The sequence below is a fragment of the Anopheles funestus genome, chromosome 2RL (genome assembly GCF_943734845.2).
Source record: "Anopheles funestus chromosome 2RL, idAnoFuneDA-416_04, whole genome shotgun sequence".
NCBI classification, from domain to species: Eukaryota; Metazoa; Arthropoda; class Insecta; order Diptera; family Culicidae; genus Anopheles; species Anopheles funestus.
This window is the reverse complement of record NC_064598.1, coordinates 34,230,508-34,246,950: the sequence shown is the minus strand read 5'-3', so window position 1 is coordinate 34,246,950 and position 16,443 is coordinate 34,230,508. Positions and strand designations below refer to the sequence as shown.

General features: G+C 42.7%; 1 protein-coding gene across 6 annotated transcripts in view; it reads left to right on the top strand.

The window, feature by feature from the left end:
* The window catches only part of LOC125760998 (peripheral plasma membrane protein CASK), a 229,278-nt gene that overhangs the window by 116,602 nt on the left and 96,233 nt on the right, over positions 1-16,443 (top strand). For 2 of the 6 annotated variants that reach the window (XM_049421718.1, XM_049421717.1), the window contains exon 2: positions 6,133-7,292. The exons of the other annotated variants lie outside the window; for them this stretch is intronic. In XM_049421718.1, the coding sequence (XP_049277675.1) occupies positions 6,978-7,292 (315 nt within the window). In that variant the 5' untranslated portion in view covers positions 6,133-6,977. The remainder of the gene's footprint in view (positions 1-6,132; positions 7,293-16,443) is intronic. 6 annotated transcript variants of the gene reach the window in all.

Here is a 16,443-nt window from a genome sequence, read left to right as displayed (position 1 = left end):
GCCAACTCTACGGTTAAAAGGATTTCTTAAAGTCTTTCAAAGTTTCATAGCTAATTCAAAGTTAGGTTAAAACATTGATACACTATTTTTAGCTTAAGAGAAGTTAAGAAAGTTATTTAAACTGAAGATAAAAAACGACTAGAAGAAATAATTTGATTTGCAATGCAACGTACTTGCTATTCATTTAATTCGCCTGTTCAAGTCACTAAGCTGGCAGCATCGAAATTAGATTGTCCTGTGACGTTGATACACTGATCCAACATAATGCAAAAGCTTCAATGCATTGCAGGATTGCTGGAATATGAAGAAAGGTTTATCTTTCGTGACATTCGTGTTCTTCGCACAAAAATAACACCCGATCAAAAGGGATTTAAGAAACACTGACCTCAAACAAAAACCCCGTCCCACTGCTTGTACGACAGGATTTTGTACATGTGTGCTGTCACTACTTTTTTCTTTTCTATTCTTTTCACCAATTGAAACTGTGCAAATGGGTAACGTTTGCTATCGGCCCGACGTACACCGTGCAGCAGCAATAGGAGTGTCCTGTACCGGGTACTTGTCACCACAAAACTAACCCGGATTGTATGCGCGAAATGTTCATTGTGCAGCATTCGGAATGCATTCAACATATGATACGAATGTGTGTGTGTGTGTGTGTCTGTGCATGTATCGGAGAAGCAGCAGTTTTGTTCATTCTTGTCACTCTGCAGGAAATAAGTCCCGGCAGCAGCAGCGGTATGAAGTATGATAAGCTGATTTTGACAAAAATACTCACTGAATCATAGATGAGGAATGAATGAGAAGCTTCACTAGCAGTGCTTGTCGAGTCGAGTGCTTTCTCTATGCTTGATAGTGGAGTGTTGGTCGGGGGTTTTTTTTTTTTTTTGCTGACTTCTAGTGATGAAATTCAGAGAGTCTCTAGTCTTGGGATGTTTTGATTTTTTTTGTTGCTTTTTTAAACAAGCTTATGTATCATTCAAGTGCTTCAATAACAATCATGTTTATTGCATCCTTTATGGAGTTGCTAAACTGCTAAATACTTTTTAAGAAAATCTCATCTTATGCAATTATTTTGCTATAAATGTTGAAGCAAGTTGGGTCGTTTGGTACGGTGTGTGCTAACGGTTTAGATAAAATGTGTATGACCAACTTTGGTCGTTTTCATACGTGTTTCTTCGCAATCAACAATTAACCATCAAGTTTATGAGCAAGTGTCAAATTTTAATTCGCTTTTCCCAAAACTTGTTATCGCGAAGGATCGTCTTCAAGAAGAAGCACAGCAGCATGATCCTACGTATGAAGCGGAAACGATTTTCCAAAAGAATGCCTCCAAATTCGTCTCTCCGGCCGCGTAAAACTGCTTCGTGTGAGCTGGAATCCCAACCAGCCAGTTATGACCTTAGTTAGGCCCGCCATTGTGTTTATTTGTTCATCATTCCGGGAAGGAAAGAACTGCTGGCATTCGGTAGCAAAGCATTTGGAGTTCCCCCCACGGCAAAACGGGAGAGTGAATGGAGGCTTGATAAAAATCAACCAAGCGACAATGATGTGGCCAGCTGACTCCGTTGGCTAGCTGACAACTTTACTCCAGGAAAAGAGATGATCCCCAAAGTGTGTGTATGTGTGTGTGCGGCCCTGTGTCACAAAACCATCTTCGTCGGCATTCCCGCACCACACAATGGGGTGAAAAAACTTTGTTAATTTCAAGTCTAATAAAGCCATATCGTGTGCGCGGCGTGACAGGGAAAAACTTTCCTGGTAAAAGTATGGCAAAGTTTCCCGGTGCGGTATGCGACGTGCAGCAAATATGCTTGCGGACGACTGTGATCGTGTGCAGCGGATCTCCGGCACTCCCCGCGGACCGGAAGAAGGATGCTGGATGGAGTGGGGGAATGTGAATGTTTTTTTTTTGGTTGGGGTGTGTTACCGCGTTTGGAATAATACCATCGTGAGAATAATTAATACTTCCATCAGCTTTCTTGCACTTTGCGAGCGCGCGCCGGCCTATCTTGTGGACGATGGTTTCCGTTCGGTGGTTTTTGCCGTTTCGGTCTCGGATTGTAAGGCTTCCGGGTAAGGGGGTTGGGAGGGAGAGTTTGTCGAATATTCTTGGCAATATTGGGTTTCGAGTTTTGCCGCCATCAAACAACCGCATAAAATTAGGCTCGGTTTATTCGCAGAAGGAGACGAAAACAGCCGACCGAATGTGTATGACGCTTTGTTATCGCTTTTATTTGTTCTACTGCAATCCCAGCTGGCGACCATTTTGCCCTTGCCCATGTGACTAGGCAACAAAAAAAAAAAAAACAAGCCGTGGCATGTATAATTATATCGCGAGAGTTATGGTGAATATAAAAATTAAATTTCAATTATACTAATTATGAGCCCCAGGAGTGGTACTGCGGCACATTTGGGAATGCAACCTAGCGCCTCGGTAGCATTAGCATAGTCATTAAAATGAGTCGCCGTGGCGCAGTGATTGGAGTTGTGATGGGCAGCATGGGCAGGAAATTTACAGATTTTTGCACAGTTGTGACACCGTGTAGGAACTGTTCCGGGTATCCACGATGACGTTGTATTACTTCTTGTTTTCAACTCCACTGCGAGTATGTGTGGTGTTTTTTGGTGAATATGTTTTTACTTTTGAATTTGGTCAAAAATTGTCATTACAACACACCGATGGTTTTGCTTATGCAAACAGATGCTACAATTTCCATACCATTCCAACGAAAATGCAAAGGAAAACATGGAATTTGTCGTCGTGCACAAATGTTAAGGTGGCCAGAAAGCGCAACTACTTGCGAAAAATTGCTACGGGGCGGTACATTTGCCCTGCGCAGTGCCGGGAGTAACACAGCCCTGAATGGAGTTTGAGGATGGAAGCGGGTGGTGAATGCGCATTGTTTATTCAGCACATGTTTTATGACAGGTTTAAAATAAATCATAAAAAATTCATGACCGAAATGAGTGGGAAAATATTCCAGGTTCCATGGAAAGGGACGAGGGGAAGGGGAAGAGCCAGCTCAAATAAGAACTCAATTGCTGTGAAGCGTTGACGTGCTGTAGCCAATCCTCCAAAACCGTCCATGTGAAGTCAAACGCATTATAACGCACCCAGCTCTTATACGTGTGTGTGTGTGCGTTTGTCAGTGTGAGGTGCCACAAGGGAGTTAAATTCCTTTAGCGGAGCAAGCACAAAAAATGAATAAAATAAAATAACACAGCACCAGCAGCAGCATATGAACGTTTAAGCTTTTCCTTTCCGAACCATTTTCCATCAGTATCTCGCACAACGACGAACTTGCATGCGCAGCAACTCGTGATCTCGTGGGCAGCTACGGGGGGACCCAAGTGGTGGGATTTTTAATGGTCACTCGTCAAAATTATGTTGGGCGCGACGCACAATAATTGAAACGAAATGAACAAGGGAAATGAAACTAAAAAAAAAACACATCAGCAAACAAACAGAGAGTTGAAGCGCAAAGAGTAGAACGATTTTATGGTAACGTTTGGGCAAATATTTATGCAACCGTTTTTAACCGATTATCCCATTTCCGTTTTTTTTTTCGTTCATTTGTTTCATTTTCCCATTGGCATCCACCGTTGCGGACGTGAGTGATCGAATTTTGAAACATTAATCACACGCATCCCATCTATCAGTTGTGTGTGTTTGTACCGAGCTTGCTTGTTTACTTTGGCTAATGACGTTTGAATATCGTTCCGATAATCAGATGAACTATTATGACAGCAAACTTAAATTTTTTGCAATCATCATTTTTTTAATACCATCAACCCCCCACTTTATTTGCAGCCGGTGTCCATGGTCAAACCCCCCTTTTCGCAATGGCTCGTTGAACAATAGTTGATTGGTCGTAAAAATGGCTTCCCGCTTTGTGACAGACGGAAATGCGTTTTCGATCGATTGCATTCGAAATAATAGCGTTCCGTTTTGGTTTTGACACACTTGCACAGAAGATGATAATGTGCCGGGAAAGTGTTCAAGTACACGTATATGTCCTTAACCGGCCCTGTCTGGCTGGTGAAAAGTGTTTCTGCATCTACGTCTCTAGCATGGCGTTGTAAGCGACTGCAAACGGAACGATAAGCATGGTTTGTGTGGAAAGATCTTCTAACGGATTTGCAGTCGCTTCGATTATGTACGCCTCACTTATTGGCGATTCGGGACGTCCCAGAAAGGGACGAACGAACCACAGGATATGGAGTACCGCTTTTGCGCATCGATTTGACACTTGTGACAGTCGCGTTAGAAAACCCCAAACCCGGGAAAAGCAGTTCGTTCCTGCTCCCCCGGGCACGCTGTTACCTTCCGTATGCCTTCAGCTTGGACCCTCACTGACTGGGAAAGTGCCATTGATAGAAGGAAAATAAATTGAACTTTATGGCTATGGTCGGTCGCTTAACCCCTTTTGCCGAGCGTACGGCACTGTGGGCAGTACCGAGCGACAGAGAGAGAGTCCTTGAAAAATTCCCGCCCATCATGAAAAATGCAGCGTCAGTGGAAAAACTGCAACCCAGTTAGTTGGTGCCTGGTTTGGTCGTTTGTGGGAAAATGGTGACCGTTTACACTGTTATCCTGTGCACCGCTTCGCCGATCATCGGGTCGAACTTAGCCGCTGGCAGTGATCAAAAACAAACCCATTTCGTTCGCTTTTTTCTTCGTTTGATATTCGCCAACGCGGAAGGATATGAGTTTTTTTTGTTTGCTCCCCGCTTATCGATTAAGGCTGGAACCTATCGATAGGAAGATGCAGATTGGTTGGTTTTTACATCAACTTTGTTTGCATTAGGAGTTTTTTTGTTGAAGAATAACGAGGGTTTTATTTAAAAAAAAGGGAAGGATTGAATTTCAAAAGTCATATAGCTTTCACATTTAAAGTAGAAGAATAAGAATACTGTCATTATCGTAAAGAAGGTTTGTGTTTAAATTACACAAACTTTACGATGATGATTCACTACGTTGCTATTATGCAGCTACTATTAAGCATGTAAGGAATGCTTCACTACTATCCAGCACTTAAAGAGCATTACACTTGAAGTGGCTTTAATTTTCTCAAAGTTGATCCCGAAGAAATGTTTTTAAAGCAATAAACAACACCAATTAAGGTGCCAATAACAATTATGTTACCGATTGACTGTGTCACAAACGCCATGTCCAGGGTGGTATTTGCTTCCTCGCATTTAAAATATGACACAATCTTCATTTTATTCCCATCATAAAGTTTTATTGAGTTCTTGCTCATTGAAACAGGGTGGTTCAAAATGTATTTACTGTCGAAGGAAAAGCATACTTGTAACAAAACAAGCCAGAGGTAGCCGAAACCAGTCGGGCTTTTGTTATTCGATTCTAAATACATTTTAACGAGATTTTATTTATTTTTTCTTTTACTTGTAAAAAAAACAGGCACGTTGGGGTAAATTTTAAGGCAAATGTTTTTATTTATACTTTACAGAGGGTACCTTTAAGACATTGCAAAATCAAACTGTTTTTATTAACTGGAACTTTACCATTTACACCTTTAATTTCGGCTGTAAATGATCCCTTCAAGCTCTATAGAATATCTATATGTTCTTTGTTAAACCTTCAACATTAGTGTTGCTAGCGAAGAAAAGCAGCGAAAGAAAAAACAACTTTCCCCATCAGACTGTTTGCGAAAAACAAACTCGGTAGCCAGCCATGAAGGCAGCCCTACAGGCAAATTGAGCCAAAAATTAAATTACACACACACAGAGAGAGAAAAAAAAAGGGACGCTATTCAAAAGGCAAAAAGTGTACAAAGACTCGAAACTCGTAATCAAAGAAAGGTCAGGAAAAAACAGCGCCATCGAGAAAAAAAATGAACGACAAAAGTCGATAACAATGAAGGCTCCTCTCTGTGCGCTTATCTTTAATTTGTACGAGCTTCTTCGGTTCAGTGAATATTGTGTGCGCGAAGCTGGAAACTGTGGGAAATCGATAGCCTGGGTGTGGAAATTTTCCGTGGCACGAGTGTAAAAACTCTTACCCAATTGGGGAGCGTGTATAATGGAAGCGGCGGCCCTAGTAGCTAAGTTGGTGTCGTTTCTTTAACCTCAATGTGGGCCTATTTTTTGTATTTCGCCTGTGTACAGATATTCTAACAGCAACTCACAACAACCGAACAAGCAAAAGAAACATTTTGTTAGAAAAGTGTGCGATAACGAAATCACAGCGAACCAACTTCGTGCAAACGCGACGAGCTTTGCTTTCACAAAAGCAAAATTCCGGAAGTGTCATTGTGAAGTGTGTTGTGTAGTCGAACATTGTTTGCGGGCGTGCAAGCCTGGCAACGGTGGTTTTTTGTTACTTTCGAGCTGTGTTTGAGTGTACGTGCGTTTATGTTTTACGAAGTACGCGTGTTCGTGCGTTTGTTAAATTTATGAACAATTGGCTCCGAATTGCTCAATGAGTTGTGCTGCGCCTGATAATGGTGTCGACCGTATCGATTAGGTGGCACCGGTGATGGTGTACATCGTGATCGGAGATCCGCTCAGAACGGTACAGAAGCAGAACAGCGGACGCAACTTCGTCGAACGTTAATCGTTGGTCGTGTTTTGAACCGACCGAATATAGTTGAAGTTGAAGTCACCGAATCATCGTACAGCCCAAAAAAACCCGGAGGTTCGCACGTGGATGGTACGAAAGGAACGAATCCACACATTAGCAGCCGTACAGTAGCGAAGTCTCACCTGGCATCATCGCACCGCAGCAACAATAGAGGAAACCGGCAGCAAACGCTTCCAACGAGACGGCGTGATAACGCGTGTATTACCGGCGCTGCACTGCAAGATTCAAAATATACTCGAGACAATCATCGCCACCGCCAACGCTGAGGTTGCAATGTTCTGGTAGCCAAGAAAATTTCGCCGTGGATCCGTATTGCGGCGGTGGAATCAACAGTGGTGGCCAATGGCCGATACCGAACTGCGGCGGACCGATGTGTCATCATGGCCCCGGACCGGGACTACCGCCGGGTGCGGGCCCAACAGTGGGACCGGGCGTGGTCGGACCGGGTGCGGCGGGACCGGGCCCCGGGCCCGGCATGGGCACGCTAGTGCACGGTCCCTCGCAGCTGTCCCTGCACGGTCCACCACTGCCACCGCCACCGCTCTGTAATCCATGCAGCAATACGAACAGTTTTAACTCAGTGCCATTACCGGGACCGTCACGCTGGGGTCCCCGTACATCCTGCCCTGTACATAGCCCTTTCAGAATACGAGTGCCAAACGGTTCAATCTGCTCCGGACATCAGGTAAATGTTTGTTGGGGAATTACTCTACCGGAAAATGGGCGTGGGGGGTAACCCTCCGTGTAGCTTGTTAGATGTACATCCGTAACAGTTTAGTAACAGTGTTCCTGTACCAAAGGAGGCGGAAGATTTTAGATTTTGAGGTTAACGAAGGACGACTTACGAACGTCCTGTTTGTTCCGGCGGAAGTAATCGACGAACCGATTGAAGTTGCTGTATAGCTGTGAGGGCCAAAACGTTGGTGAAGCATCTATTGAGCACTTAAACGATTCCGTTGCGATCGTGAATGGTTCAATTGCTCTGCTCGGGACGTAAATCGTTGATCACAGGCTTTGGACATTGGTTAGCAGCTGCTCGGCTCTAATTACGCGAAATGAATTTCAATGAATTCGACCGAACCTTCTCGCACACAGGTAGTGAGGATGTACGCACACCAGGCAGGTGAGACAGGCATTTGGCTAGGCATTTTGGTGGAATTTGGTTCTTCTAGGAATGATCCGATTGGACCAAAACCGAAACTATTTCCAATCGCATTAAACGGAAGCCAACGAATTGGCGCAAGAATTTACAATGCAAATAGAACAAATTCTCTTCATCGGTGAGAGGGCCCCCTTAAATTCATTCGCCAGAATTACGTACGCATTACGTAACGTCTTGTGCTGTGAAGCGTTTATTTTAGGAAAACTTTATTTACAATGTGGATTAAAACCAACAGATCAAGGGTTTCCTCGGCTTACCATTAGCGCTGGATCCGACGTTGATCCAATCAAGCTTTCCCTTGTTCTTCCCGCAACGGAAAGCCAATCGTGAAGTGACCAATGCTTGAATTAGAACTTTGGCCCAAAAAACCCCAAAATGCTCGAAAAGTCTCCCCGGAAGTGAATTAAAATTCATTACCTTCACCAACAGCATCCGGTAGGGAAGGGAGGAAAAGGGAAAAAGCACAGAATCTAGATTGGGAAAATGGACCCAATGTAAGGATAGTTGTTGACCGACAGAAACTTTTCACTCTTGGATCAGTCCATTTCCAATGTTCGATGTACGCCCTGGGTTTAGTACTTTCCCTTCCACCAAAGGAGTGGTAGATTTTATGCGATCAGAATCTTAAGTGGATGAACTATTACCCATTCGGAGCTAAGTTGAATAAGCGACTGACAAGAAAGTTGAATGAGTCTTTGAAGAGTTCGGATGATGAATTCGTTTGAAGGGTGTATCATTTTCTCGTTTCTTTTTTATGCGGTATCTTGGCTTCTCTTTGTTGAGAAAATTCTAGTGTACGATTTTGGATAAATTCTTAAAAACGATCACACATACACACGTGCTATACACTTTGATCCTTTGATGCTCAAATGTTGTGCTACATGAAGATATAATTTAATTATCTCTAATCCTTACATTCAGTCGTTCCGGTCTATCTGTCAGTGTAGAGATAGCGGAGATAAATGTAAGATTACGGCATTTGATCGAATTGATTGACCACGGCAGACTTACTAACTGCTGCTTATCTGGTTACAACATCCTGACGATACAGACAACTTTTGTATCATTTTGTAAATACCACATGCTACTTGCATATTATATATGCCAGACCCTATTGTGTACCGTTGGATAGAGTATGATCAAGAGCGAGGACAGGTTAAAATTAATTGAGTTTAATTATTCATTTATCCGGTTTCATATGAGTCCTTGTAACATAGTATGTAAATTGTTGGCATGATCACTTGTGGTAACGTACAATCTACATCAATGTTATCTTGTTGAGTAGAGCGTAGAATTGTTGTTTTGTATTTTGACATTTCAAAACATACAAGAAGACACATTTATATTTGAAATTTACAAGTACAAAAGTATCTTGGAATGCTTTTTAGAATTAATTTAAAACATTCTTGAAGGAAAAGTGATATCCTTGGTAAAAGAAACATATTTGCTCTTTTTGCGAAACAATTTCGGTTTATTTTTTTGGGTAAGCAAATTCTTTCATTCCCCAAAAGAAGAATGTAAAGAGGCAAATATCGAACCACAAACGTCAACATTATTTTAGGGATTTCGTGGAAGGTTTTTTCCTTACCGTTGCATAAATCATGCTGCTTGGGCGTTGAATTATTGAATGCTGTCGCTTGTGCTTCATTCAAACTTTACCGTCCGTACCGGTTCAACCGGTTGTCAGACGTCACCATACCTACCCCCGCATCAACTGTCCGTATCTTATACATTATCGCAAACAACCCAAAGGTAGCCTGCCATTTCCTGTCTGCACCATGGGCAAGTGGCACTCGGGCTCGGATTGGAAAACTCGTCTTCTTCGTTTTCGTGCGCATTTCGGATAGCACGGCAGCTGTTTCATTCTCAGTATCACCCGTATCACCACGTTCTTCCACGTGTCCGTCACGTATTGCTTTTTCTCCTTTTCAACCCGTAGCTTTCAAGCAAGCACAATTGGAAGGTGAGAAATTAGTGGAGCTTTCAAGGTGACGGTATCTATATAGGGATGCGGGTAACAAAAACCGGGAACCATTCCAATCGCAAAGGTGTCGTCCAAACGAATTTGTAAAGCCAGTGTCATTTATCCTAGCAAATCAAGGATTTGCCCTTCGGTTGCTCTAATTGAGTGACCTGTTAAGCGGACGATTTAATGAATGGATGGGTTTTTGCGGGGTGGGGTGGCTTTGTGTGGGGAGGGAGATAATGGTTATGTAGTGGGTGTGGTTGGCGATCATTAATTATTTCATCTGATCCTGAAGATTTCGCAACCCAACTTGCTTGGATGCCACTGCACAATTGCTTAGCGCTAGAAATGGCCGACAGAAATCTATCGGAATGACAGGGGGAACAGGTTAAGTTGTTATTTTAATTGATATTCGAGTTAAAGCGGTTTTCAACTTCAACCGTTCAAGCCCGTTTTAATGAAGGGAGGGAAAGTAAGGAGGAAGGGAGTAAATGGGAGAATTTATTTAAAAGCACTTAAGCGAAGAAAAAAACGACGGGTGTCCCTCTTCAATCATCACACACCATACAAAGCGTTAATTATCTAGAAATGATGATAAATCTCCGGTGTGATGAAATGTGCTGGAAGAACTTTTCCATGCAGAAATGCATAATTTTCATAGGCAAAATTCTTGACCTATAATTCTGAATGCATTTAAGCATAATTAATGTTTATGCGTGTTTAAAGCTGCGGTAAAGCAACTCCTAATGTTCACGCTCCTATAAGCATAGAAAAAGCAACATTCATAACATTGTTTAGGTGACTGGCACAAAATTCTCTTGGTCAATTATGCAATGTGGATAAAATTTTCATCACTCGATATTACGGTTGGTGTTGGATTGCATCAGATTATACTGCAGCCGTTCAAGAGGTGTATGGTCATAATTGGTCACTATGTTGAGGATACGCAGCAGTTACAAAAACTCACAACAAATGGAGCAGATAATTTACGATTGTATCATAACATGATGTGTTTTAACAGTGCATAAAATCATGTGGTGCAAAGTGTATTCAGCTGTGAAAATAGTTGAAATGCTTTTTTATTTTTATTTTTATTCGGATAGCAATCTTTAGTAAGCGGTAAGCGTTTCGCTGTACAATTGAATGTGTAATTTAACCGAAATCGCAGTTACGCATTTATTCGTTTGCATACACTTATGCTAATGTATTGAAGTGTTGCATACCATCCTCACCGACAATTCTTCGCCCCTCCCGTGTGAACAATGTTTAATGCGCAGCAATCGGATTGATCAGAAAAATGTGCAAAATTGAATATCTTGTTACAATCGTACTGTCGCGTACATTTGGATTTCTGATAAAAGTTTTCTGCCAAAACTGTCTGTACAGCCAATTGCCGATTATTAGCATTCGGCTTCTGCCTGAGCTTCTGCCTTCGTAATTCATCGATAAAGTAATGAGTTTTTTTTCTGGTTGTTGTCTGCTTTATTCTCTCGCCATTCGGTACAACTTTCCTACTCCCCCTCAAGGGACACAATCGTCGGTGGAATTTTGGGATGCTATATTAGCCTACTCGTCGCTCTGGATCCTGACCCGAGCGATTCGTGGACCCATACTAGAAATTGATGAAAAACTTTTCCAATTTACTCCGTTCATGTTCCCCCCATCCGGTTAGATCAGACAAAGTCCAAGTGTTGAATGGACGAGTTTTTGTGTGTATTTTTCCGTTTTTCAAATCCTTTCGAGCCACCTCTCGATCGTCCAACTGTACGGCGAATCGTTGGAACACCCAAATGGGTTGGAAGTTTGTAAATGCTGCGAACAGATTTATCATGCTGTCGACAGGCCGCCTTGCTGTTCCAGGGCTTACGGTCGATTTGCTTCCTTCGCGACAGGACGCATTGAGGTTCGCTTGGGCTGTGCCCATTGATGCTGAGGGACAGCTGATAGGGCCAAGTGCGGATGACAACAGTTCGGTTTGAATGTTTCGAGTTTGAACTTCACCAGTAACGTTAATGTAGCGCGAAAGTAGAATAAAATAAATCTAAACTATAATCCAACTTTAACAACAAAACAAGTCAGCAGTGCTTTTGTAACGGGCAGATGCCGTAAGCAGCAAGCAGACGATGGATAGTTAGTTTTTTGCAACGAGCAAAAGTTTTGCCCCTTTCGTTGGAGATTTGGCCTCCGAAGCAAAGTGTTCACAGCTCACGAGACAATTTAAATTCATTTTTCGACATTTTACACTTCCCGACGGATGTGGCTTCTGGTGCGTACACACGGTAGGAAGAATCTCCTGGTAGCTAAACTTTCAATGTACAGCCCTTCCGCCCCACCCCGAAAATATCATCGTAATAGATGCCGATGCAGATAGATGGTTTGCCTGCAAGCTGACCGTTGTCGGCCACCAGTATCGTGACTTCCCGGAAGCCCGGTGACAGCTGGGAGCGATTGGCCGTAAATCTTCTTTCGAGGGGAATAAATTTGAACGATTTGATTTATGATGTGTGGGTGGTAATACGGGTTAACCTAACGGCTATGAGCACACAATCATCGATGGTGTACGTTAACGAGGGCTGCAACGAGTCTTGGAGGCCGTGTTTTTGGGAAGGATCGAATCTTGTGCTGATGACAGCACGTTTTGCATCATTGCCTTATGGCCCACGGGTACCCGGAAGGGTGGATAATGTTTTTTTCTTCTGTTGGTTCTATTCTTACTTTAGATTTTTTTTCTCCTCAAGAGATGATTAAATTTCGATGATCCAAAGTCAATCAGATGCATTCGGGTGGTTCGCACGCGCGCTGGTGTTGAATTCGTTACCGATTTGTTCATGTTGCAATCGTTGAGAAAGCAATTTGGAGAAGTTTGGTGTCAGCGTCAAGGCGGGAGTTAAACGATGAACGAAGTTTAAATGGCCCTCGTAAAGGTCATAAATATTGTTACCGATGCAAAGTTTGGTACTTAACACTTTTCATTGAACCGTTCATTGCAAGCAAGAGGGCGGAAAAAAAGGAGTAGAAAGTGTTAGTTCCCTGTTTTTTCGTTTGTCTATTTTTAAACTTTTTTTTATAGAGCACACGTGCAAAACTGGCCTTAACTGGGGCGCGGTTTCTTGCTTGCTGAAGTTAGTATACCTTTTATAGAAATTGTGAATGGGAACAGGTTCGATGAGTGGCATACAAACACTCGATCGAGTTCGATTCACAATTTCCATCCGATTTCCATTGTACGTAATATGCTCGCGGCTGTGCATAGCACCCGTTCAAGTGAAAATGATATGAAACACATTTAAGCAGCTTCGGTTGGGTCGTGTATACCGGGTTTGTCGACTGTCCTCTGGCCTACTAGCGCCACCGTTCAATGGAGGGTGGTTCGCTTTTGCAACGACCTGTTGATAAGACGATAACTAGCGACGGTTAACGAAGTGATTGTTGTTGATGTTATGCCCCAGCAGCTGGACCATAGTAGAAAGGGGGCTTGATTCATTCGGGCAGTTCCTTTCATCCGTAGCGTTTCGAGGGCACCCCGGGAGCATTTTACTAGTCTGGACGAAAACGTACACAGTTTTTCGTAACGCTGACTATGGCGGATGTAAACAAGGTCCTTTTGCTGAAACTCCGTTCCGGTGGCCGGTAGCGTACAGCTAGGTTGTAATAGTTGATCGCTCCGGGCTGTACCCGATGCTGCCGAGAGTGCCAATTAAAGATGATAATAGAACGAGCAGAATTTACGGCGGAATGACCCACACTAATGATGCCGGCCCAGCTAGATAGCTATGGTTGGTATCTCGGCTTCATTCGTGCGGTAGCATAATGGCCACAGCCCCACACAGGAACACTTCTGTGTAGCGTGCTGTGTGTTTTTGCCTATTATTGGGTCATTTCGTTTATACCGCTTTTGTGTTGGGATGTACGGAAGTGCCACTGTCAAACGTTGAACTTCCGAGTCAGTAGCACAGTGTGTAAGGTAGGTCGTAGTATCATTCGTAGCGGAAGCATTCGATGGTACAAACATATTTCGTACATCGCTATGGATCGCTGGACGACGCAGCTCAAATATTCGCTGCATTGCACACATTACAAAAGGGTGCTTCATGTATGTATGCAATTATTTGATGCCAGAAAGCTGTAGCATATGAAGCGTGCCGCATTGGAGGCATTGTGGCATATTTGGTTTATTATTGAAATTGTTCTGATGAATTGAAGTAGATTTATGGATTCGTAGGTTGAAAAAAAAATAAAAAAATAACAAGATAGACTTTTTCAAGTCAATTGCTATTGGAAGCTATGTTTATTGGGAACGTTTAGGGGATATTAGCCGGGGCGGTCCGGTGGTGCATGTGATAAACGGCGCCAGTCCACACGGCCGGACCGGGTTCAAATCTCATCCGGACCGTTCCCCCGTAGCAAGGACTGACTATCCGGCTACGTGGTAAAATAGGTCTAGTAAGCCAGAAATGGTCGGCGTGACCTGTAAGGTCGTTAAGCCAAGAAGAAGAAGAAGAAGAAGAAGAAGAAAAAGAAGGGGATCGGCACCGTCCAGTTTAAAGACGCAATGATCCTTCCCGTATTGTTCCCAAAGTGACGGGGCCACAATCTTCTCCAGAACTTTGATTTTACAATACGCTGTGTTGATTTTCACATTTTTCTTGAAGAATACCAGTGGGAGCTTTCCTTGCTTGGGTAAGGTAATATAAAGAATGGAGATGTAGTGTCATGTTGCAATACAACCCAGGACTGTCACGCACAGGACACTGATGACAGTTGACTGTGGCTCTCAGAAGCAGGAATTTCATTTTCCATTCTTCCAATGCGTGGCAATCCATTTTCGGATTTATCCCAAGCATATTGTGTGGCATATGTTTAGTTTTTAATTAACCTAAGATGCTCCATCAACTTATCAACCCTTAATGGGAAAGGGATGGGAGGATAAAGCCATATAGTTCCTACGAGAATGGTGATCGAAATTCTAAAAACCCAACAATAGTTTCATATCGTACAGGAGGTTTTTCCTGCCATAGAACAAAGGCTGTAAACGGTGAAGGGAATTCGACTTGAAAGGTTGGCTTTCTTACTCATAGTCATTTGTTTTCAGGGGATGGAGAAAATGTTTGGCAAAGTCACACATTTAATCAATCTTTTGAGATTGCTGTTGAATTGATAGAATTTTAATTCCAACATAAATTCCCAGGGACACACCACCTCAGGAATAATGCAACAGAATGTCTAAGATATACTTACATTAAATTGCTGGCATATCTCTCTCCACTAGAAAGGAAAGGAATATTATATTTGCTACGGAGGCCGATTTGTGAGGCTTCCTTTGAGACACACTTACTTAATTCGTTTGGCAGTCAGTTCAGCTGAGCTTTGCTTTCGCTTGTAAACCACACCATTTTATGTAACAATTTTCCAATAAACATCACTTGGTGTGCAAGCACATCGATGTAACGTTGCCGTACATATAATTGTCAGCTTCTATGTTTTCCTTGTGGCCCAACTACTTCACATTGCGCTTTCCGTGATTTAGTTAGTGTGCTGTGTGGCAGCTCGAAAGTGAACGGCTCAATTCGTCGTCTGCTTCGAGCACAATTGGCAGTGGAATGTCTTCACCGTTCTGGTGGAATTCTTTCCAGCGTGTTTGTACGGTTGTGCGTCACCTACTGCTAATTTTCCATGCAAGTTTGGGGGGAGAGGAAGGGGGTTGAGAGATGGGGGGGAGATGAGGGGGTGGGAGAATATTATTTCATTTCCAGAAACGCTTTTCTCATCACGGAACGCGCTTCGACAGCAGAATTCCAAAGTGGTGCGACGTCGTCGTGAATAGCAAAAGCCTCGTAACTTCATTATCAATATAGTCAGCATAATTTTCTAGCGCTGTGGAACTGTTATCGATGTAAGCTGGTTGGAATCATTCTGTGTGATGTGTTTCATGTTCTTTCGTCTCTTGGAAGAACACTGGAATATGTTTTTTTTTGGGATTTTTGTTTCTTTCCATTCTTTACACCTACGATTTGTTAAGTGGGAAGCCTTTTATGAGCGTGTTTGATATAGGGTACACAGTTGAAGTATTCTGTTTATTTAGTAACTTTAGTATGATTTGCCCAAGCTGTTTAGGAAATTTATTTGGTTAAATAAAATTATCGTGAAACGAAAGCTTTTTACTGTGAAGCTTTAGAGGGTAAATTGCTAAGTCATTACGTTACTAAATTAGTTAATTATTTGTGAAAAGTTATAATGCTTTTTTTCAATTTTTTCCCTTTTTCTATATCATTTGCCCCGCCAGCATGATAGATCTTTTATTCACAAACACCACCCGTACTTAACTTGCGTTAAACTTTCACTAAGCTCGCGCTTTAAATTCGTTTTTAAAAAGCATCTCTTCTGAAAGCTAGAATATTTGTAGCAAATACCGGCAGCTAAATGGTCCAAAAAAGTTTCCACGCCGCCAAAAAAGTGAGCAGTAGATGAAGCGACCCCAGCATGAGGCACGTGCAGATGACACCGAATCTTGTGAAGAGATAAAAATAATTAGTCTCCTTTTCGACCCACTATACCCGCAGTCGGACAAATTAGACTGCACGGCGGCGATAAAAGCTGGAAGCTGAAGATTGGCAAATAAATCTGAAAGTTTCCAGTGTCTGTCTGAATTTTGGTTTCCTTGTCTTCTTTTTTTTCGCGCCCACCGCCCGCTGGTTGATCCAACAGTTT